Raw genomic sequence first — 24,208 nt, forward strand, 5'->3', positions numbered from 1 at the left:
CACCTGGCACGGCCTTATCTCCCTGAATGGCCTGGTAAAGCCCTGAACAGCCTGGTAAAGCACACTTGCACCTACGCAGCCTCTGCACAAATAGGCCTTCCCTGCTGCGCACGGCACTCTGGCACTTGCATGGACACATCCTAATGAGAAGACAGGGTGCACGTCCAGCAGCAGTGCACACAGGGCTGGCCTGGGAGCTTCTCCTGGGGCAGAGTCTCACCCTCTGGCCCTTCTGCTTCCGTGGAGGTGTGGATGCTGGGCTAATCCAGCCTCTCAATTGTGGTCCCTGGACCAAAGCTGTGAGGTGTCTCTTTAGAGACAGGGAGCATGCTCCACGGTCACATTCGGGGAAAAACCCATATTTTGGACAGTCACACGCAAATTACCATGGCAACCAAGGAATCCCACAGCACTTCTAAGCCTCTCCGAGAAAACTGCTTCTCCCCAGTGCACGTCAGCATCCCATGGGACTTGCACGGACATCCAGCCGAGGTAGGCACGCCTTCCATCTCTCTCACCCACAAACATGACGTTCTCTCCACCTACACATGCACGTACACACGCACACACATACAAACACACGCCGCTGCACGTCCTCACAGACAGGCCCCTGCCTTCCAGAATACCCATCCTTCATCCTGTGCCCAGAAGCAGATGCTGATTATAGAAATGAGATTCAGTACATTTTCGCACAGCTGTTGGCGACTCTCAAGCATTTTCCTTACTGCCCTTTTTTCTGGTTGAAAAGAAGGAGAAAAGTAGGACACATCTCTAGACTGAGGATTTGCATGCTTGAAGATACAAGCTTAGCCCACCACTTTATGCCTGAGGACCAGCACCCTTGACCTACCTAACGCCACCCAAGCAGCCACTGGAGGACCAGGACCAGACCAGCTGTGCAGCCCACACCCTGCTTTGTGTGTGCAGCCACCCAGGCTGGCCACTGGGGACAGCAAGACATTGGCTCTGCACCATCAAATCTTATTTTAAGCACCCTAAATTAGCTGAGTGCTGGCAACACGCAAACAAAGAAACCAAAGCAGAAAGACGAATGATCTGATAACTGTTTTCAGTGACGTACTTTGATTTTAGATCATAACACAACCCTGACCTTTTTAATTACAAGTTTCCTGTCCATTTAATACCTCTGTGTCTGTGTCAAATGGCATCTTTTCCTTGGCAAATTTCCAATTATTGGGAGTTTGGAGCTCTCACAGGAATTTGTATTTCTCCCCCTATACCTGCCGGCCCTTCTGCCTGTTGCACATGTAATCTTTCCCTTCTGTTAAACCAAAATTCCTTCCGAAGGACACAGACCGCCATTCGTCTTTAAGACGACCCCTGTGTTGATGACCAGCAATGTGACACAATAAACCCCGGGTATGCATTTGCATCAGAATGGAACCGGCTCCCCCGCTGGCAGCGGGGTGGACACCGCTGCTTTCTCAGTTCTGTGGGGGTCACTTTGGTGTCCTGGATTTTCAGAGGTGCAGGCCGGCTTCACAAGAAGCAGCCGTGCAGAAGAATGTTCTGGCCCGAAGAGCTAGCTGGGGGCGGGGCTGACTTCATTGTCCGAGCCCTAGCCTGCCATTTACTGGCTCCACTGTCACATGGAATGTCAGATTCCACTTCGGGTGTGGGCAGCGTCCAACAATGGAGCGCAGCCGTGTGGAACCAGCCCCAGAAGGCAGGCTCCAGGCTGTAGCTGAGATGGGTCACCCCCATCCTGTTCTTGACCTGCTCCCCTCTGCCCGGGGGGGGGTGCAGTGTGAAATCCTCTGACCTAGGGCCTGGGCCGTCTCAGGAGAGATCAAAGGGCAGGCGGCCCCTCGCCGGCTGAGGTGGGTCTTTCCCAGGCCGACACACTGCGCCACTGCCCAGGGTTTTGTTCTGGCGCCGCAGACCCCTCGTTCATCAAATGATCAAAGGCCCAAAGTCTGGGCTCGAAACCTTTCTTCCCATTTCCTTTTCTTAGAAGGAATGAATTGCATGAGGACCAAAGAATGCCTTTCCAAAGCTCTCCTGCACGGACTGCACGGCCGCCGAGCCTCCAGCCCTGCCCCGAAAGCCGAGATCGCTCACTGGGCCAGCTGCTGCCACAGACGCAAACCCCACTCATTCACACAGGCTCTTGGGGATTAAGGCCTGCATCCTATTTAGAGGCCTCTGAGAGTGAGCGAGGCGTAATCCGGGCTCTTTCTCCGCTGTCTAGTTTATTAGCAAGCAGACAACAATGCAGTCGGAAATCAAAGCCCACGGGCTCATGCTCTCTGCCCAATCCATAAGACCCTCCTGCACATTTCTTCCGTTGCCATGAGTGCATTTCTCACTCACAGTTGATATTTTCATGGGCACCGTTTCCGGGAGTGTGCTCGTATGCTCCTCTCTCATGGGAGAACGTGGCTCAAGTGTAGCCGTGATGCTTCTGCAGCCAAGACGTTTTCCAGAGTTGTGCCTTGGAAATCTGTGTCCGTGACATCTCCTCGGCCAGGTTTTTTTTTTTTTTCTTTTCGTCGCAATTTTTTAAAGGAATGGTAGTGGGTGGGAAGTCGTGTGTGCTGGTTCGCAGGCGGCCGCAGCTAGTTGGCCATGTCACTCTCAAGGGGGCCACTACAGAAACCGGCCCCCAAGCCTCAGCTGTGGGGCACTGAGGCACTCGCAGCCTGAGGCACTCGTGGCATCGCCCCCTTGGCTGGTATTCAGGAAGGCCCCGAGTGTGCTCACAGAGGCCTGTTCCTTTGTCTGTCAAGGGCCTTGGGCCTGGGGGCCTCACAGTACAGGTATCACCTGCCCCGCCGGTGCACACAGATGTGCTGTGCTGTGACCATGCCGTGGGAACGTGGACAGGTGTGCATGCCCAGGCAGCTATGTGTCTAGCACCCCAGTAGGCCTCAGCAGCCCGACCTGCTGTCCTGTTCTGTGTCACATGGGGCACCTCAGTCAACAGCTGCTCATGTGAGGGGATGTATAGTCTCCCTCCTGCCCGCTGTGCTGAAAACTCCTGGTGCTGGGACATCACGAGTGCCATCACATGGCATGTGTCCTTTTGGGGCGGGATTGGCTTGCTTAGCATCATGTCCTCAGGCTCACCAGGTCGCCAGTGGCAGGACTTCCTTCCTTTTCAAGGCCAGATCATAGTCTGTCGTGTGGATTTCGTTTACCCATCACCCCCTGATGTACACTCAGGTTGCTTCCAACCTGCAGCTATCATGTGTGATGTTGCCGCGTGGACGCACAAGTACCCTTGGAGCCTCGGCTTCCACCTCTTCTGGGTACAGACCCAGCGTGGACTTGCCAAATCACGAACCAATTGTATGGTTAACTTTTTGAGGATGTGCCACACCGTTTTCACCAGCGGCTGCACCGTTTTACATCCCCAACAACAACAACATACAAGGGCTCTAATTGCTCTGCGTCTTTTCCAACATTTACTATTTTCTTGTTTTGGAAGTAACCATCCTAATGTGTGTGAAATGGTGTCTTGTTGCGTTTTTGATTTGCATTTTCCTAATGAGTGTGATGCTGAGCATCGTTTCATGTTTGTTGGCTATTTGGATATTTTCTTTGAAGAAATGTCTATTCAAGTCATTTCTCCCTTTTTTTTCCAAGTTGTTTCCCCATTTTTTAATTAGACTGTTTGCTTTTTGTTGTTACTGAGCTATAGAGGTTCTTTATATATTCTGAATATTAATCCCTTACAGATATGTGATTTGCAAATATTTCCTCCCATAGAACAGGGAAATTCTGTGGGAGAAAATATTTTCATTCTCCTAATGATGTCCTTGGTGCACGAAAGCATCTAGTTTTTATGAAGTCCCATTTGTCTATTTTTCCTGTCGTTGCCTGTGCATTTAGTGTCCTATCCAGGAAATCTTTTGCCAAAGTCAATGTCATGAAGATTTTCCCCACGTGGATCACTATACTGTCCACCTGAAACAAATGTAACACTGTATGTTAACGATGCTGGAATTAAAATTTAAAACACAATAAAATTTAAAAACACAAATAAGGAGACACTGCAGACCCAGGACAGCCTGGAGGCGGTGACTAATAGCTCAAGTCAATAAAAAACGGCCTCCAGCAAAACTCCATTACAAACGATGGAAAAGAAATAGAGTGGAAAGAGTGAAAAAGTAGAAGCAGCAGAGCCTGAAGAATTTGTGGTGGAAAAAGTGCTGGGACGATGTGTAGTGAATGAGAAGAATTTTATAACCAGGGACAAGCCCATGTTGTTTCTGGGATGCCATCATTTTCGGGGACTTAAGAAATAAATTATTTAGGGGCACCTGGGTGGCTCAGCAGTTAAGCGTCTGCCTTTGGCTCAGGGCATCATCCTGGGGTCCTGGGATGGAGTCCCACATTGGGCTCCCCACGGGGAGCCTGTTTCTCCTTCTGCCTGTTTTCTCCTCTGCCTCTCTCTATGTCTCTCATGAATAAATAAAATATTTTTAAAAATTAAAAGAAAAAAAATAAATCAGTTAAACTAAAATTTTTCCTGAAACCCTAACCTTTCAAATTTTGTAATTAACCAATTTAAATATAATGTAGACAGTTTAAATCAAACAATTTAAAAGCAGCCATGTCAACCCATATCCATATTTACAGTCATATAAGTGCAAGTTTATTTGTAAAGTCCCTTAAAGGAGCATTTTATCACCACCAACAACCTCCCCACCTGAAGGACAAACCCAGACAAGTCCTGGTGTATTTTAATTAGGTGAGCAAACTTGGTTGCATGGACATTGAAAGCCTCCTTCTGGTGAACCATTCCTTCCCAAGAAGCTGAAAGTCCCTGTGCTGCGTTGACAACAAAGTCACAATTCGTGGACCGCCCAAGGAGTTGCACATGGAAACCCAACCATAATCAGATGGTTAGAAACGTTGGCAGTTTCACCTGCTGGAATAAATGGGCAGACAGACTTCTAGAACCCACGTTCTTGACCTCCAAGTTTTTTCATGGCCCCAACTCATTCCTGATATGTGAGCTGTCTTCTCAGTATTTGAGCTACTGGTTCAGCAGAAACCAGGAAAAACAATAACATTGTAGTCAGAATGGTATCAAACTGTATATTGTTTATTGTAAATACTGGCCCACAGGGGGTCAATAAATAGTTTTACATTCAAAATAAACACAGGAATAAATAAAAGCAGTGACATTCACATGCCTGTCAAAGAATCACCGAAATATATAAAGCAAAAAAGGGCAAGTTTTCTCACCTCCTCGCCTTCATCTGCAGACGGGATGAGTCTTGAAGTCTGTAGTGTGCATCACTTTAGACCTTTGTATATGAGCATGTACAACTTTTACTTATTTAGCTTGATTAGAGATATTTTCCCTAGAGCACATTGTGACCAATATGGAAAATGCACATGAGAATAATTTTTTAAAACCTGTCCCCAACTTTGTTTCTTATGCACTTACATTTAAAGTGGTGATGTACCATGGCTCTGTGTGCTCTAACACTTGGATTACCATTTCCCAGGTGCAGACAAGTGGGCTGACCTCCCCCAATGTCACACAGCATCAGGTGACCTCCCTGGGATGTGATGTCACAGCCTGTGTCCTTGATAGCCATGCTGTACTGTTGCCTCTTCCCTGCCAACCAACAGACCCACCCCATTTGTAAAGCCCACAGCAAATTGTCTGGTGTAGGAAACGCGGATCAAACCCACCATGAGCTATCATCTTATACCTGTTAGGGTAGCTGTTACTTTAAAAGAAGGAAGGGAGGGAGGGAGGAAGGGAAAGAAAGGGAAGAAAGGAAGAGGAGAAGAGAAGAAGAGGAGAAGAGAAAGAAGAGAAGAGAAGAGAAGAGAAGAGAAGAGAGAAAGAGAAAGAAGAAAGAAAGAAAGAAAGAAAGAAAGAAAGAAAGAAGAAAAAAGAAAAGAAAGGGAGAAGAAAAGAAAGAAAAAGAAAAGAAAATTTCCCCCCACATTTTCTCATAAGAGATGTTAACTTTTAATAGCAGGTCAAAATAGGGCCATCTGGGGGGCTCAGTTGGCTAAACCTCTGACTCTTGATTTCAGCTAAGGTCATGATCTCAGGGTCACAGGATCAAGCCCCACATTGGGCTCCACCTTCAGTAGAGAATCTGCTTGGGGTTCTCTCTCCCTCTCCCTCTTTACCTCCCCCTTCTCTCTCTCGCTCTCTCAAATAAGTAAATAAATCTTTAAAAAAATATATCAGTTAAAGGTAGAAGGTGGAATATTAGCTTTGGGAACCATGAGAGATGACCAAGCAGAAAGATTAAACGGATTAGCTGAGTATCCTGCCCGTACACCATGACTCACTCTTATAAGTAATGATATCAAGATGACTTTTTTTAAAAAGCTTTTAAGCTTTTCCCAGCTTTAGTGAGATATACTTGGAGTAAAACACTGTATAAATTTAAGGTACACCACGTGGTGAATCGACAAATGTGTGTGTTATGAAACGATGGCCAAAGTAAGGCTAGTTAGCACCTCGTCTGCCTCACATGGTTGTGATTCTGTTTGTGGCGAGAACGTTTAAGGTCTGCTCCTTCAGTGACTGTCAAGCATGTAATCGTGCTGTGAGCTATCCAGATACCTTTCCTGACTAATAATAGTTCATGGCTCCTTGAGCTTCTTGAAAGCTGCTGCTCCTCCAGAGATGCACTGCGCAGTACGCAGCCATGAACCCCACGTGTCTACTCAAGTGAATTAAAGTTTGGGAATCGGTACCTCCATCGTGCTGGCCACACATCTCGCGCCCAATGCCACACATGACTCGTGGCTGCCACAGAGGGTGACATAGCACCTCGTCACAGGGAGCCTCACGGGGCCGGGGCCATGGGGCTCTAGGGAACTGCGCTGAAGGTGGGCATCCCCAGGTACCCGCCACCCCGTTTTCTCCAGCCCCACAGCAGCAGCCTCTGGACTCATCCCCCAGCTGGGTTCTGACCTCATCTGTTCTCCACACAACATCCACACAGCATCTACTTGGTGTCTGAAAGAGCAAGCCCTCAGAAGCCTTGCTGACTCTCGCATCTCACCACTGCAGCCTCTGACTGTGGAGCTCGGGGCCTTTGCACATACTGCTCCATGGCTCCCCAGCTTCTTTCTCCTCTCATGGATCCTGCTCTACCTCATGGCCACGGTCGCCATGCCACGGTGACCCTCTCGTGGCAAAGCCACGGAAGTGTTGTTTCAGCCTGGCATTTATTGAACACCTTGCCAGGGTTGGTGTCAGGGAAGGGATGGTGAACAAGGCAGGACAACCCTGTCATCCTCCCTGAGGTTCTCCCCTATGGGGAGAAACAGACGGAGCCCAAAACTGCGGTCTGCAGGGCCATGAGCACCAGGAGTACCCTCACTTGGGTTGCAGGGCCCTGGGAGGTACCTCACTCCCCACCCGGGGCAGAGCCTTGAGCAGGGCTGTGGACTCCTGTCTTCGGAGCAGAATGGGATATGAGGCTCCTGCGTTCCAACACCTTGTAAACTGAGGCAACAGAGCTCAGAGGTTTGGTGATGGGCCAGAGGGCCCCCCAGCCGACCAGGTCAACATAGATCCCTGGTCTTTCTGCAAATGGCAGAGCCGAGGTCGAGGCACTAGAGGGCAGCCAGAGCCCCAGAGTCAGCACTGCAGAAACTCAGGCAGCAGGAGTGGTCATGAACGCGGGAGCAGGGGAGGGGCCCGAGGAGCCTGCACAGGGCCCGGGGTGAAAGGACACCCAACCTGGGTCAGTCTGGAGCCACCAGGGAAGCAACAGTGCAGGCAGGGTCTGGACAGGAGAGCTGGGGTGTGCAGTCTTCCGTCATCTGCTGTCGCCACATGTTCCGCGCTTCCCACACCAAGCTGCCAGCACACGGGTCAGACAGGGTCAGAGGCAGCCATGGAGCTGGGACCTGGCCAGACTGGGCAGGGGAGAGAACGAGACACCACGGGTCGGGTACTCCCAAGATCCTACGGTGGCTCCTAACTGGTCTCTGGCCCAGGGGCCTGGCAGCATGGACGAGCAGCGCGGGGCTGGGTGGATAGCTCAGGGCACAGACCTGCCAGCGGGTAGATGCATTGCCCGCTCCCCCAGCCCTCCTGGGTCAGGTCTGCTCCTGGAGTCGCCCGCAGTCCCCTGCCCAGGCCGGCCCGTCCATGGGGGCACGTGAGAAAGCACAGACCAGCTCAGCCTAGCCTCACTCAGTTGGTGTTTAGGCCCAGCCCTTCTGGGGACCATGGGCACCAGCAGCCAATCCACCTGTCCCCACCCCCGTCCCTGCAGGCATCACCACCTGTCTGTCCTGCCAGCCCCACGGGCACCTACAGAGCCTGCTGGTGCCGTGGCCCGCCCTCTGCGGGGCCTGGGTGTCTGCCCCCGGCCAGGAGCCTCTCCCTGGAGACCCCAGCGGCCCCAGGGAGGCTGCCTGCGCCCAGCCCTTCTGGGAGCTCGTGCTCACTTCCTCCCCACACAGCCAGGGCGTGTCCCGTCCTGGTGGCAGGGAGTCCCCAGCACAGCTGTCTGGGTTGTTGGGCAGTGGCAGCTCACGTGCTGTGCTCAGTAGGATCCTGAGGCTTCTCACGGGAAAGGGCGCTGTCTGGCTGGGCTGCAGTACTGGGGACAGTGCTCTATCCCACTGAATTAGCGACTCTTTCTAAGGGCCTCCCCCCAGTCCCCTGGGCTGGCTGGCTGACCTAGGAAGGACACACCCCATAAGTGCTAACAGTCCCGCGCTGTCCTGACGACCTCCAGGCTCTCTCCCGAGGGGCGAAGGATCTGATCTCCTTCCTGAGGCTGCAAGGAGTCAGAAGAGGGCCCAGTGCTTCACCGTTGGCACCCCGCCCCCCCACCACCCCAGGCCGTGGCTCTGAGAGCCCCTCCCCCCCCTCCCCCCGTGGCCACGGCTCTGAGTCAGAGGTAGCCCTGAGACCAGAGCGGGGATGGGCCGGGGACCCTGTGGCGCCGTTCCGGAGTGTCCCCACCACTCACAACCGACCGCTGACTGACTTAGTATCACAATCCTAGCAAGCAGAGGACTGTGAGCCATCCATGCCGACAACATCGCTTCCCAGAATTTAATTCTGGAAGTTTCTAAGCGTCGGTTTGACTTTCCTGAGTGTCCGACTCTGGCTCTGCGCTAGCCGCCCTCCTGGTCCCAGGACAGCCCATCAGACGTCCCCTCCTCTCCCACCCTTCCCCTCTCAGGTGCTGGTCCAGAGGGCGTTACTCGTAGCATTTCATCCAAGGGGCGGGTTGGGGCGGCCACCCAGGAGGGAGGGCGCATGTCCCCAGCCCTCTCCTGTGGCTTCCAGCAGGGACGGTCCACAGGGTCCCAGCACACAGAGCAGCCCTCAGGATACAAGAGCTGCTGGAAGAGGTTTTAACAGCTCCAAGGAGGGGGGGGGGGGTCAGTCAGTGGAGCCTCTGCCCTCGGCTCAGGTCATGATCCTGGGGTCCTGGGATGGAGCCCCATGTCGGGCTCCCTGCTCAGTGGAGAGTCTGCTTCTCCTTCTCCCTCTGCCTCTGCCCACCCCCTACTCATGCTCTCTCTCTCCTCTATCTCTCTCTCAAATAACCTTTAAAAAAAAAAAAAAAAACAGCTTCAAGGACTAAAAGAAAGTGCCCTAAACTGCCTTAAAATGAGAGAGGTTTTATCAGAGTCTGGATCCCACACTAAACCCTCAAGACTTCTTTCCGGAAGGACTAGGCCTCGGTCTCTGCCTGCTGCACCAGGGTCCACCCCACACCAGAGGCTCCAGGATCTGCGACTCCGGCCATAGGAGGGAGCAGCCATGGGCGTGCCTGGAAGCCAGTGTAGACCGTAAATGAGCAGATTCTCCCTCGGGAGAGCCCAATCTCGGAATCCGAGAGCTCCTGACATGCTATGGGTGCTGAGAATTCTCTTTTTTTTTTTTTTTTTTTTTTATTCATACTCTTACACACACAGAGAGGCAGAGACACAGACAGAGGGAGAAGCAGGCTCCACGCAGGAAGCCCGACGTGGGACTCAATCCCAGGACCCCGGGGTCACGCCCTGAGCCAAAGGCAGACGCTCAACCACCGAGCCACCAAAGGGCCCGGTGCTGAGAATTCTAACAGCTGGTGTGGCACCGCGTGAGACCCTGCAAGGAGCCTCAGGCCGGGGAAGAAGAGCACCTGAGCCCCATCACCAGCCCACGGGTGGGGGACAGTCCCACAGAGCCCACACTCGGGGCCTCCGCCCAATGGCCCCCAGGGTGCTTCTGACCACACTGGCTAGAGAGAGGCAGCGCCGAGTGTGGGGTGTTGCAAACCGTCTCCCCACCCCCTCCATGTAGGCTTTAACCTTCCTACTGCAAGCCCGTTCCTGGAAGAGGCCAAGTCCTGTGTGCCGTTGCCCCCGAAGTGTGCATGTGGCCCCAGACGCCCGGCCTACTCCGGAAGCAGCAGGGCCTCAGTCCTTGGCCGCCGTAGGGGACCCCACACCCCATGACCCCTGGACCCGCTGGCCCAGCGCCCCCTCATCCCCATCTCCCCACTGGGCAGTGGGGCAAACTCACCCTTTGTTCTAGGCTGTCTCAGGGGCACGGGTTCCCTTTATTTCTATTTACTGTTTTCAATCCATCATTGAACTTTATTTTTCTTATTTAGATTTCAGTGACCACACAGAACAGTGTTGGCTCCAGGGGCAGAAATCAGGGATTTGTCACAGTGCTCCTCTGACAGGTGCCTCATGCGTGCCCGTTCCCCATGCAGCCCAGCCCAGCCACCTCCTCCAGCCGCCCTCCAGGTGTTCTCTGTCTCACGACTCTCTTCCCGCTCTCCTTTTTCTTCCCCTTCCCCTGTGTTCATCTGCTTTTGACAAAACACCGTTAAAACGTCCATACTACCCAAAGCAACCTGCACATTTAACGCAATCCCTATCGGCGTACCACCAGCTTCGTTCACAGGGCAGGAATGATCCTAAAGTGCGTACAGGACCAGAGCCAACCCTGAACAGCCGAGCAGGAGGCATCACGAACTGGACTCCAAGGTCTATTACGAAGCAGCTGTGATCATCAAGACAGTGTGGTCCTGGCACAAAAACACGCAGAGCAACGGAACAGAACAGGGGAAACGTGGGCTCCCTTTAAAACAAGATTAGATGTGTTGAGGCCTTGCTGTCAGCTTCCCAGGACTTGAGTCCTGTCTTTTCCTGGAATGAGTTTCTCCGGGGACCCCACCTGCCCAGCTCCGTGAGGGTCCATCTGGCTGCTCCAGGGAGAGCTTTCTCCTCCTCCCTGCGAAGGCCCTGATGTAACACGGGGGAAATGTGTAACGCTCCTGCGCCCATAGGGTGCATTCCTTACCTGGAAGGTTCCTGTAAGGCCACTATATTGGCTGGGAGCTCACGAGGGGCTGAGCACCATCCCCACAGCCTCAGGAGGGGCAGGCGCTCCATCCTGTCTGCTCAAGGACGGGGACTAGGGATTGACACGGGTGCAGGTGGCCATTCCGCCATCCCTCCTCCCCCAGGGGACACGTTGCCAGAGACAACTGTTCCCTTTGTGCTGGTACGTGTGGTTCAGCCTTGTCTCCTCCCACTACCTCCCCTGCCCACCTTTGTCCCTCTCTACCTGTCTCACCTGCCGCGCCGGGAACACATCACTGGCAGCTCGGGCGCCACCCGAATATGCCACTGAACCGCAGGACTTTCAAACTTATGACAACCTTGGAAATCTTCACATTAATCTCCTGGCTCTGTGCCAAGGCAGCGATGCACTCACTCAGATCGTGCAGACGAGCAGGGCCCCTTCCGCCTGGAGCAGCCTGGCTGCCGATGATGGCAGCCACCTGCTCTGGTGACCAGGGATACACCGTCCTGCCTAGACAAGCAGGAGCAGGGGCAGCTCCACCCTGCTGTGAGTTGAGATGATGCGCAGAACGTGGCACCTCGTGTGGCACGTGGGTCCTCGTCTACCTCGGAGGCAGCCACCCACTCCCACATTTTGCATTTTTGTACTGGTGGATGTGTCTCAACTCTTTGTCTCCTAGAAATAGAAAAACAACACACGTTGAATTAATGAAAAGGTCAAAATTTCAAACCCAAATAGTATTATTTCTGTGAAGCTCAGATCCCCTGTTGTGAGACGATGCTCTCTGGGGAAAGGTCTGTCAGTGACGTTCGGCCAGTGAACGCATCCAAGGGCATCATTACCTTTCCTTAGCGTTTGAAACCCTCATTGGATGCCTCGTCTTTAAAGGCCAATGTAATATAACATTTATTAGTCTAATTTCTCATGACTCAAAAATTTTTTTAAATCCTGTGCAGTTACAATTAAAGCTTATATGCTTCCTATTTCAAAAACATTCTTGGAAACACCACCACAAGGGGATCCCTGGGTGGCTCAGTGGTTTAGCGCCTGCCTTCAGCCCAGGGCATGATCCTGGAGTCCCGGAATCGAGTCCTGCATCGGGCTCCCTGCATGGAGCCTGCTTCTCTCTCTGTGTCTCTCATGAATAAATAAATAAAATCTTCAAAAGAAAAAAAAGAAAACGCCACCAAAAAAAAAAAAAAGAAAGAAAAAGAACAGTAAGTTGTAGCTTCTAATGGTGATGAGCATGGTCAGTAACCTAGATGGACCCCTGACAGCAACATCTCAGGCCGCGCTCCTGAACCGATGCACGCGGGAACTGCTGCCTGTCAGGCCTGCTGAGGGAGGAGTGTAGTCACCTCGACTTGGCCTCTTAGCCCAATGCGAGCCCGGCTACAGGAGTGGGACAGCCTAGAGCGGTCACCTTGTGTCTGAGCTCACCGCCATCTGTGTGTTGTCTGTTGCAGGCGCTAAGGAGATTGATATCGCCGCGACCCTGGAGCACTTGAGAGACCAGAGACCAGGCATGGTCCAGACCAAGGTACTGTTCACCAGTCCTCAGGGGCCGCAGGGCCGTCAGGGGCGGCCCGTCCTCAGGGACTATGGGGTCACCAGGGGCAGCCAGTCCTCAGGGACTGTGGGGGCGTCAGGGGCATCTCTCTGAGGTTCCTTCCGAGCAAGGCAAGAGAAGGGGACAGGGGACTCCCACACGCAGGTCCCAGGCAGGACACAAGGGCCCCTCCTGGGAGGGAGACCAGTGGTTCCAGCAACCACCCTCATTTCAGCACAAACAGACACAGTAGAGTCTTCAGCCTGTGGAGCCTTCCCCCCACCAGATCTGGGAGGGGTGAGAGCATCACATCTTTATAAAAAGAAGTTGGTGATCGGGGCACCTGGATGGTGCAGTTGGGTAAGTGACTCCTGGTCTTGGCTCAGGTCAGCATCTCAGGGTCGTGGGATCGAGCCACACTGGGCTCTGTGCTGAATGCGGGGTCTGCTTGGAATTCTCTCTCCCTTTGCCCCTCCTCCCCCTATATGCGCTCGCTCTCTTGCTCCTCTTGCTCTCTCTCTCTCTCTCTAAAATAAATAAATCTAAAAAAAAAAAAAAAAAGAGGTCAGCGGTAAACCCCAGCACCTTGTCGTGGAATGTTCTAGATTCACTCATCATCCCGCCAGCCTCCCCCACCTCTGGCCCTCGGAACCACAGCTCTGCTGTGTGGTCATCAGAGGTCCCCGCGGGGTCCTCAGGGCCTCCAATGCCTCAAAGTAGCTGGTCTGTATACTTAATGAAAAGGACTTATGTGCAACGAGAGTAAACACAAGATTGCGGGGTGGCTTTGGGTTACGCAGAGCTAGCAGCAAGGGTGGCATGATGTTCCTCCAGCGTTTGGAAAATCCAGCGTCCACGTCTGTTCCCTGAAAGGCCTGAGCCATAAGATACCAGTCTTGTCTTCCTCAGGGTACTCCTGACGCCTGGTGCTGCTAACACCTGCACAGAAGACCAAAGTCAGTAGCAGAAGCCCTCGCAGAACCGCTACTTCCTGCCTAAGGGGACTTGAAGCCTTAAACAAGCGCTCCGGAAAGAGGAGCTGGCCTCAGGGCCCGAGGATGGGCTTTGGCCTGGTTATCCCACCCCCAGGGTCTCACTGTTCCCCCCCGGAGCATACCAGCGGCCCCCAAGTCCCCCCTCTGTCTAAATCAGACATAACCCAGTCTGAGCTGGGTGGGAGAGGAGACAGCCAAATCCACACATTCTGCTGAGAACAACGAAGCCACACGCTTCATAGGGCTACGCTGCGCATTTTGAACTGGAACCATAGCTCACAGGGCCTTCCCCAGCACCATGTGCCTGCCCCATCCCCACCCCCACAGGTTGTTATGAGAATCACATGTGATTAGCGTGAAGACTTTATCGATGGTGATACATTTTGTTTTCTTAGGGTTTGTTTTTTAATTTGCAATTTTGTAATTATTTTAGACCTGCAAAACACTTGCAGAAATAATCCGCGTCATTGGCAGACGCCCTCAGGCTCCCCCTGCCAGCGTCACCACAGGAGATGGAGGCCAGGAAGCCATCATCAGTATGAGCTACTGACTCAGGCATCGGCCATGTCCCAGCTCACCCGTGTCCCCAGTGAGCCCTTGCTGGACAGGACCGCCCCCCCATGCATTCCGTGGTCATGTTCTGCCCCCCAATGCATCTCCCTAGTGGGACGGCTCGGTGGCCTCAAGAGGTCTTGGAGAGCTGGGCAGGCATGGCTTGGGGTTGGTAGACTGCCCTGCTTGGGTTTATCTGACGTTCTTGTGATCGTTCCAGTTGTTCCTATTGGGCAGGAACATCCCAGAAGGTCGCACATGACCCTGTTTTCTCTCCTTGGATTGCTCGGCTCAGGGGGCATCCACCCAGTTATTCCTCTTGGTAATGGGCAGTGTCCTGCAGGAGAAGCTTGGCGCCGCTCATGTCTCTCTGCTGTCTCGCTGTCAGACTTCAGCAGGTGACTCTGCCTCGGTGACAACCTTTGGGTCTTGTGCTCACGGAGGGTCCACCCTGTACACGGAGTGGGGTCTAGCACGGCAGGGTCTGGTCACCACCCCTGAAGGGCGCCGCTCATGTCTCTCTGCTGTCTCGCTGTCAGACTTCAGCAAGTGACTCTGCCTCGGTGACAACCTTTGGGTCTTGTGCTCACGGAGGGTCCACCCAGTTGGCGGAGTGGGGTCCAACACGGCAGGGTCTGGTCACCACCCCTGAAGGGTTGGCCGCACCTGGTGGCTGAGATGGTGGTGGGAGAGCAGCGCCACCTGTCAGCAGGGGTGAACCACAGATCCTGCATCTGCCTGGATCCTGGTGCTGCCTGGGACTGTTTCCTGCTCTACTGACAACCTGCAGGAAACCTCAGGTGCCTCGCGCTCCCCGCCCTGGGGTGCACCTCCAGCAGGCCTCCTACACCCCGGCCAGTGCAAGGATGCCCCAAACACACTCCGGGGTGGGCCTAGCAAACTACAGGGACGATGCCCGACTCAGCACAAAAGCCATTCAGGCCTCTGGTCTGCGTCCAGTTTGATAAAACGGACTCTGGTGCCCTGGGCGGGGGCCGCCAGGCCCTGCCGGGAAGGAAGATAAAGCTGTAGTCGTGACCACTGTGTGTCACAGAGCTGCTCAGGTTAGTGACTGAGTGAATGACCAAACATTCGCGCTATAGCACCTTGGGTCAGATTACTTAGCTGTCGCTTGTCGCCCAGACGACAGAGCACCTGCCTCCCCAGCCTCCCTGCAGGAACCCACCCTCTTCCTACAGGTAGGGGTTTAAAAGTTGTCCTACGGTGTGCGCGTAGAGGTAGTTCCCGAGATTTTCACATCAAAGCTGACATCCCATCCTAGTTTATGACAGCTTCACCCAACATGACTCCAGGACACTGAACTTTCCCTAAGGTTCAACTTAACAAAAGGAGAATTTCTGTGGGAAACGATAGTGCCGCACGGCCCAAACACTCTTCCATAGAAGCCAAGAGAAGGTCTCCCATGGGCCGTTCATTCAAACACGGTGGTCAGGTTGCCCCACATGAAGGACAGATGGTGGGCTCCATGGACCAGGACCCAGCGGAGCCCCGACCCCGGCACACAGCCTGACTGCACAGCCTCATCCATATGTTCAGAGAAGCCACCAACAGCTGCTTTTCCCCCTGGACACAAACCCTTGGCCGAACAAAACATGGACATATCACGCGTGTCTACCTGAGGACAGGCACGGAAGACACGGCCCTGGCCACGCAGCTGGCATCTGTCACAGGGATGAGACTCCAGCAGAAGGACGTGTCCCCCGGTCCCCATCGCCACGCATTTGTCAGCCTTGAGCATCCATCGTCCACCGCCTGTGTCGGGACAGGCTCCCCCGACCCCCTGCAGGGCATCTCGGGAGAGGTGCCTCCTTAATCAAGGCCTGAACGCTCTCCGTAACAACATTCCCTCTTTTACGTTGGTCACTCTTAAGAATGAAAGCTCATTGACCTGTGTGTCCCCAGGAAGCAGTGATGTCTGGTTGGCCCGGGGCAGGGGGGGGATGCACACGGTGTATACAGGCAATGTCCATGCCCCCTGCACCTCCCTGGCTTGTTTCTGCATTTGGATTTCACCCTGTCCATGTTCCACTCCACAAGCACGTCTCCCTAAGGCTGGACTCACCTTCCTGGAGACAGGGCACCGTCCCACATGTGTTCACACCTCCCCATAGTCTGGAGCGGCAAGTACTAATGGAAATGAGTGTAATCCGGTGCAGAGCCCTTGGCCCCGCCCCTCCCCTGCTCCATCACAACCCACCTCATCACTTTGAGATCATTCCCCTCCATCCCTCCTTGTGTCTGTCTCCCCTGTGCACCTACATGTACATGTAGACGTACATATGCACACATACCTGCATGCATACATACATGGATGCACTGTATAGACATACACATGTGTGTGCACTTGCGCATATATGTGCGCATTCACATGTGCGCACCTGCATGTATGCACACACAGTCCTGCATTCATGTGCACGTACATACACGTGTGCACACACTCATGCATGCACAGATGTGTGCATGCATGCAGGTGTGCACATGCATACACAGTTGTGCATCGTGTGTGTAATGCACATACACATGTGCATGTGCGTGCAGTCATGTACATGCACACATGTACATGTACGCACTCATGTGTGCACATGTGCACACGTATGTACTCGTGCATACACACGTGCACACCCATGCACGTGTGCAGACGCGTGCACCCTATCCCTGGCCTGCTGTGCTAACACATGTCAAGGACGGAGCCAGGGCTGGTCCCTGTGGAGGACGGCTGCCCCCGGGGAACAGAGGGCATGCTGTCTGGACCGGCCTTATGGGAGAGGCAGGAAGTGCTGCCCCTGAGGGGTCGTTGGCCCTCCATGGAAGGCAACAGCCACTTGCTCTGGCTCCCCTTGAAATTGGGAACGATGAAAGTACTGTGGGTCCAGCCAGCCCTTTGTGCGAGCCATGAGGATCCAAACAGGAATCTGAGTGTAACTCTAAATGCAAACACACACACACGCAGCCTGCCACCCCCAACACCTCCAATGACCCTCGCAGCCACCACCACAAAAGCACGTCAGGTGCGGCGTCTGCCCAGCCTTTCTTCGAGGCCCACCCAAACAACTGAGGGGCCAGCTCAGATCTGTCAGTGGAGGTGGTGCCACCGAAAGTGGGGGTGCCTGGTCTCCACCTGTGACCAGTGAGGCACTGGCACCACCACGCCTCGGAACTACCACTCGTGGACATGTCTCAAGGCAGGAGCAGGGTGGCTGATGAGCCCTGACTCATCGCCCACCGGCCCTGAGGAGCACCACACGCCTCTACCGCAGGCCCTTTGTCACAGGAACTGCCCCCCGCCAACAGCCGATGCACCCAGAGCCGCCTCCTGTGGCAGGACCCAGCGCCATGAAACCTGTGCATCCCAGAGGCCCATCCACTCCAGGGGACACACGATCAATACTGTAACAATTTAAGCCACGCCTCCTGTCATGTGTCACACATCCTGCGAACACACAGTGTCTGGATGATTATGGTCAAGGCACAGGTGCAAGTCTGCCATCTGCTTTTGCAACTTGACCTTGTGGCACACACATTGCCTCTCTGCCTCCCCACCAGGTACTCTTGACAGCTGCATAGGATTCCAAGTGCGTGAACGCACATCTGTCTTCATGCTTACCCACTTTCCCATAAACGTTGTCTTGGGATGGACTTCCGGTGTGTCTCAAGCTGGAAGCAGGCATATGACATATGACATGAGAGTTCCAGGGGGTCTCTTCATTTTTTTCACATTTTAAATCATCACAAAGCCTTGGTCCACCCATTGGCAAGCAAGTGTTTTGGGAAGAAATGGTCTGGTGTGGCTGTTCACACGTAACAAACCCGGATCCTCCAAAGGACACATCCCATTGAACGAGCTGTTAGCTGGAGAGACGGTGGGGCATCTCTCTGAGGTTGCTTCCGAGCAAGGCAAGAGAAGGGGACAGGGGTCTCCCACACGCAGGTGCCAGGCAGGACACAAGGGCCCCTCCCGGGAGGGAGACCAGTGCTTCCAGCAACCAACCACATTTCAGCACAAACAGGCACAGTAGAGTCTTCAGCCTGTGGAGCCTTCCCCCCACTAGATCTGGGAGGGGCAAGAATATTCTGCTTTTGTGGGGTGAGCTGTGCACCAAGGCCCAGAGCGTCAAAGAGTGATTGCAGGATCCCGGTGACACGCCGGGGCCATGGTGTGCGCAGTGTCCTCACGTCCTCTTCTCATGCACATCTGCGCAGTGTGAGCGCAGGCGCAGCCCCGAGGACCCTTCCCTCCTGGCCTCGGGCTCCACCCCTCACAGCAAACCAAGGCGGCTGCCTCCCCCAAAGGACACACACTGGTAGCTCGGGACATTTCTCCCCACAAAGGGGCTGGCGGTATGGGCGGGGCGCTGTGGCTGGTCCTCTATCCCCCTCAGCCACCCCAGCCCCTGGTAGAGGCACTGTATTAGTCCATGCAGGTCATCGCTTCAATGCCAGTGCAAGGAGCATGCCAGAGGACACAGCCTGTTGTCCCAGAGCGAGCACTGAATTACCCCACCGTTCTATTGTTTCTGCTACTTACTGGGTATCCACAGTGGACTTTGGTCATGATTTTTTGGATCTGGAGCTACTCTGCCACTTGAATTGTCAAGTATTGAGCCATCAGTGGGGCTTTCCTTGCCCAGAAACTCCCAATCGATGATGGTGGCCATCATTTGCCAGTCCTGGGCTTCGCTGGTACGATTGAGATGTGCCCACAGCCCACCTGGAGTTTCTCGAGCAGCGTCAGGGGTGTCGTGTGGCAAGTGTGTGCAGGGGAATGGTCTGTGACCCTCCCGTTGCTGAGGCCTCTGCTCCCAGAGGACAGAACAGTCCTGACACTGCCCTCATGTCTACCTCCTGGTCTTGCAGGGTTTGGCCTGAGGCAGCTGCCCTGTCCAGCGTGTGGCTAGGAGCACGCATGTGCACACGCACGTCTAAGGCTGGCCATGCTGCGGGTGAGGTGGGGTCTCCTGGCAGATGGAACAGGGTGGGGCTGATGCCCGTGACAGCGAGGACACTACCCTGCTCCCTTTCCGAGGGGCAGTGGCATGGCGGGTTCCACGGCAGGTTTGCACGCAGCTGGAGGGGAGGCTGGAGCTCAGAGCGCCAATGTGGCATCTGCCCCAGGCCTGCACTCCACCGTGGTCATTGTCACCGCACAGTCAGAGGGTGCCAGGTGGGGGCTCCTGCTTGCTGGGGCCTCGGCAGCTCCTCCCGGTAATGAAAGATGAGCCTTTCCCACGTGACGAATTCTAATCGCCATCAACATGGGGTATTTTTTTTTTAAGATTTTATTTATTTATTTATTTATTCATGAGAGACGTAGAGACACAGGCAGAAGGAGAAGCAGGCTCCATTCAGGGAGACCGATATGGGACTCGATCCCAGGATCCTGGGATCACTCCCTGAGCTGAAGAGAGACACTCAATCACTGAGCCCCCCAGACGTCCAACCCGGGGCCTTATCTTGCAAACCACTGCCCTCTCCTTTCTGTGGAGATACATGACCTATGTTGTTTTTGTTGTTTTTTGTTTTTCTGAACTATTTCTTTCTGCAAAATAACACAGCAGAGCTAAAGGGCGGAGCTGAGAGGAAAGTGGCCCCACTCACCTCTTCTTCCCTTTCTTGTCCCTCCAGGAGCAGTTTGAGTTTGCACTGACGGCCGTGGCGGAGGAGGTGAACGCCATCCTCCGGGCCCTCCCACAGTGAGCGTCCACCTCCACCACTGGCCGGGAGGACCCCACACCCCTGGCCGTGTCCTCGGTGCCCCTGCCTCATCGCCATCACCGTCAATGCAGTCTGCCGGGTACAATGTGCATCTGTGTTCAGCCAAATCATAATTGGGAGAGGTTTGTAGGATCGTCCAATCACAGGGACAGTCACTTTTTCTGTGTTCGCTTCCTTGAAAGAAAAATTACTTTTCCTTAAAGCACATACTCACCTTCTCAATTGCAAACTGTGTCGTAGCAATGACGCAGTCCTATGTGCCCTGGACTGTCTCCAGGGAGCGCTGAAGGTTGGGTCAGCTGTGCAGGGAGGGGACCCAGGGAAAGCTGGCCGGGCACCGCCTGAAGGCCGAGGGCACCGCAAAGACGTGGCACTTGTCTTTAGGACGACTTATCACTGGGAGGAACCCCTGGCTTATTCAGGAACTAGAGCAACAGACTGTTACTGCCCTGCTGCTCTGGGGTAAATAATAATAAAACCGTCACTGCTCCCCCCGTGCTCCCCACGCTCCCCGACGCCCACTCCCGGCACTGTTGACACCTGCCCCGGGATGGGCAGGGGCCCCAGGGCACCGCCTCGCAGGCCAGCCACCCCAAGTGAGGCCTCACATCGGCAGCCAGTCTAGAGACACACTTATAACTTTAAAATATGGGTTTCCACACTGCAAAAGCAGATGCAGCCAACAAACTCTTTCCTTGGGGGTAAGTAACCAGAATCAGGGGAGCCGGTCTGGCAGGTCAGAAGCTCCATGGCCCCGAGGAGCATGAGGAACCCCCGCCACCATCAGGCACTTCTGCTGCCCTCCCAGGGTGTGTCCTGGGCCCTGTGGCTTCCAGAGCAGACCCTGGGTACCCCATTCCCAGGAGGTGACGCAGGGTGACATGTATTTTTCTGCTTTGCTGGGTGTGACATCATAGCACCAGGGAGAAAAGTGGAGATGGCAGTGCCAGCCCCGGGCCTCCTCCCCAGTCACCTAGGTCAGGCACTTGTGCAACTCGCACAGACGCGAGCATCTAGGGGTGATTCCGATTTGCCCCCCACCCCCCAGAGACGGAGGAACTCATTTCTCTGGGATCGGGACGACACTTTCCAAGAAGGCGTGCAGATAGCTCCGGATGCTGCAGCTTCCGTTTTAGGAGTGGTTATGAGCACATCCCAGTCCCTTTCCACGTCCTGCTTCCTGCGCACATTCTCTCCACCCTAAATAGATTCTACGTCCCAAAAACCAGTAGCCTTGGGAGAGCGGCCTGTGCCTGGGGAGGAAGATGCCAAAATACTGTTTGTGTCTTTAAGTGGTACCGTCATGTCATCTGCTCTATAGATCTATAGTTTTTGCCAGAGTTGTTACTCCCTATCTGGAATCTAAATAATGAATAGAAACTAATTTATCTGAGTATAGGAATCATATACCTACTTGTAATTTCTAACTCCTTATGTTTCGAGAGAGATCCTCCAGCGTGAGATATATGAATATATTTAATTGTGTCAGATTAAACTTTTGATTTCACACTCGAGTGGTCTTCATTTGGGGAGTACAGAGCAACTCTCCCTGCCCATCCTTTGCCCCCAGATGTTGGGAAGCAAGTCCAGGCCTGAGAATATTCCGCTTTTGTGGGGTGAGCTGTGCACCAAGGCCCAGAGCATCAAAGAGTGATTGCAGGATCCTGGTGACACGCCGGGGCCATGGTGTGCGCAGTGTCCTCGCGTCCTCTTCTCATGCACATCTGCGCAGTGTGAGTGCAGGGGCAGCCCCAAGGACCCTTCCCTCCTGGCCTCGGGCTCCACCCCTCACAGCAAACCAAGGCGGCTGCCTCCCCCAAAGGACACACACTGGTAGCTCGGGACATTTCTCCCCACAAAGGGGCCAGCGGTATGGGCGGGGCGCTGTGGCTGGTCCTCTACCCCCCTCAGCAACCCCAAAGACACAGGGCTGCATGTGTCAGCTTGTCCGGGAATTAGGTAACGGCTAACTGTGCCTGCCGGCGTGAGGCTCTCCGCGTCAACCCAAGCACTGGTGTGTGTTTCTCAAGAGATCAGCCCCCCAGGTCTCGCTGGGGGAGCACCCAGCTATAAGGCCTCTTAGGCTCCCCTTTCCTGAATCAGCCTCGCGTTCAAACCCTGCCTGGGTGCAGACTCATGTTCCCCACACACTGTAAGTTACTGACGCTGGGGTCACTGATGCTTCGCAGATGCAGGCGTCACACAAGGGAGGCTGCTCACGCCAAGCACGTGTCTGAATGGGCACGTGGCAGGCTGCAGAGCCATGAAACGGCTCCCTCCCACCAGGAGCATGCAGGAATGCTGCACAAAATACTAATACGTGGCACACACCAGCTCTAAAGACAGGACGTAGCCGGGACCGGGGATCGGTGTGGGCAGAGTGTGGACACCCAGCCGCACCAGGGCTAAGGGTTCAGAGCTGCCCACTCAGACCCTGCATGGCAGCCCTGGGAGGCGGCGTGTTCGAGAGCTGTGTCATCCCTACGTGTCCACTGCAGAGGTGTGCCGAGCTCGTCCTAGATCTGCACCTGCCAGCACAGAGTAGTAACACACCATGCCCCCTTCACAATCAGGGCCATGTAGCCCCGTCTTCTCCACCACCCATGATGATTGTCTGGAAGTCAACATAATGAGAGATGAATCCCCAGACTGTCGTACCTGCTGATCTCTGTGATGGAAATACCCTCCCGAAGAGTGATTCCCACAAGGGAAGGGCAGGGAGTGGCCGGAGTGGCCAGAGACTCCAACACAGCTCCTGGAGACAGGGGAAGGCAGTCAGAGTAACTGGGAAGTGGCCCCTCGTGTGTGAATATAAATTTTTGTTTAACACAGTGTCATTTTGGGAGGATCCCTGAGTGGCTCAGCGGTTTAGCACCTGCCTTCAGCCTAGGGCATGATCCTGGAGTCCCGGGATCAAGTCCCACATCAGGCTCCTACATGGAGCCTGCTTCTCCCTCTGCCTGTGTCTCTGCCTCTCTGTATATGTGTGTGTGTGTCTCTCATGAATAAATAAATAAAATCTTTTTTTTTTTTAAGTGTCATTTTAGCAGCTGTATTTAACAACCAGGTTGTGAAACCCCTTCCAGCTGGAACCAGTCAGTGGTGGCACATCCCTGCCCTGGGGCCGGACAACCAAGGGTGGACTCTGGACAGTGGCCAGCGCAGCTGTCCTGCTGGAAGAGAAGGGTGCCATGAGAAGGTGTGAGGGCCGGGGTGCCCCCTACAGCACGGAAAACCCACACGGAATGAGTAGGGTTAAATGTGACGTGAGCCCAGTGGAGCCCTCGGTGCCAAGCACCAGTGAAGGCAAAACCACTCGGTGGACAGCCAAGTCCCCAGACAGACATGCCCCAGGGCATCGCATGGCTCCCCACAATGACAAACACACGAGGACCAGGACCACAGCAGCAGAAACAGAAGCATCTGATACGGGGAGAGATGCAGGGACATCTGATGGGGGAGAGATGCAGATAACACAATACAAAAAGGCCATAAAAGGAGTTTGGATGTTTCAAATGGCACATGGGAATAGTGCGGGGGAAAGGAAGCAGATTTGAAAAAGAATCCAATGCAACTTCTTTTTTTAAGATTATTTGAGCGGGAGGAGGGGCAGAGGGAGAGGGAGAGGGAGAGAATCTCCAGCAGACTCCACACTGAGCACAGAGGCCCCCCTCCACCCCTGTGGGGCTCAATCCCACGACCCTGAAATCGGGACCTGTGCCAAAACCATGAGTCGGCCGCTTCGCTGACCGAGCAGCCCAGGTGCCCCCCAACAGCTTCTGGAAGTGAACTCCAGAGCAGCGATCATTTAGAAAGTGGGGAAGGCACGTTGAGGTGGTCCGAGCTGAGGTAGACACCTCTGCCTGGGTAGCAACAGGTTGGGAACAGCAGAGGACAGAGCCGGAGACCCTTCGTGAAACGAAAACATGCAAGAGAAGTCATGAAACGGGATGGAGCCGGCATTCTGGAAGGAAACAGAACGGGCGTGAGGACTCCCTGCAGACCCTTTGCTCCAGCACTCAGCCAGCAGGCGACCCCACAGAAGCCCCTGTGACCCCAGGGCCCAGCCCCCCCTGCTGCGACACCTGCTGG

The 24,208-nt window shown here is 54.2% G+C and overlaps 1 protein-coding gene across 5 annotated transcripts in view; it reads left to right on the forward strand.

Moving 5' to 3' along the window:
* The window catches only part of PTPRN2 (protein tyrosine phosphatase receptor type N2), a 723,182-nt gene extending 701,557 nt beyond the window's left edge, over positions 1-21,625 (forward strand). For all 5 annotated transcript variants that reach the window (XM_041753464.1, XM_041753465.1, XM_041753467.1 and 2 more), the window contains 2 exons: positions 12,754-12,827; positions 20,027-21,625. In XM_041753464.1, the coding sequence (XP_041609398.1) occupies positions 12,754-12,827; positions 20,027-20,098 (146 nt within the window). In that variant the 3' untranslated portion in view covers positions 20,099-21,625. The remainder of the gene's footprint in view (positions 1-12,753; positions 12,828-20,026) is intronic.
* Positions 21,626-24,208: the final 2,583 nt, after the last annotated feature.

The sequence above is a fragment of the Vulpes lagopus genome, chromosome 4 (assembly GCF_018345385.1).
Source record: "Vulpes lagopus strain Blue_001 chromosome 4, ASM1834538v1, whole genome shotgun sequence".
Taxonomy (NCBI): Eukaryota; Metazoa; Chordata; class Mammalia; order Carnivora; family Canidae; genus Vulpes; species Vulpes lagopus.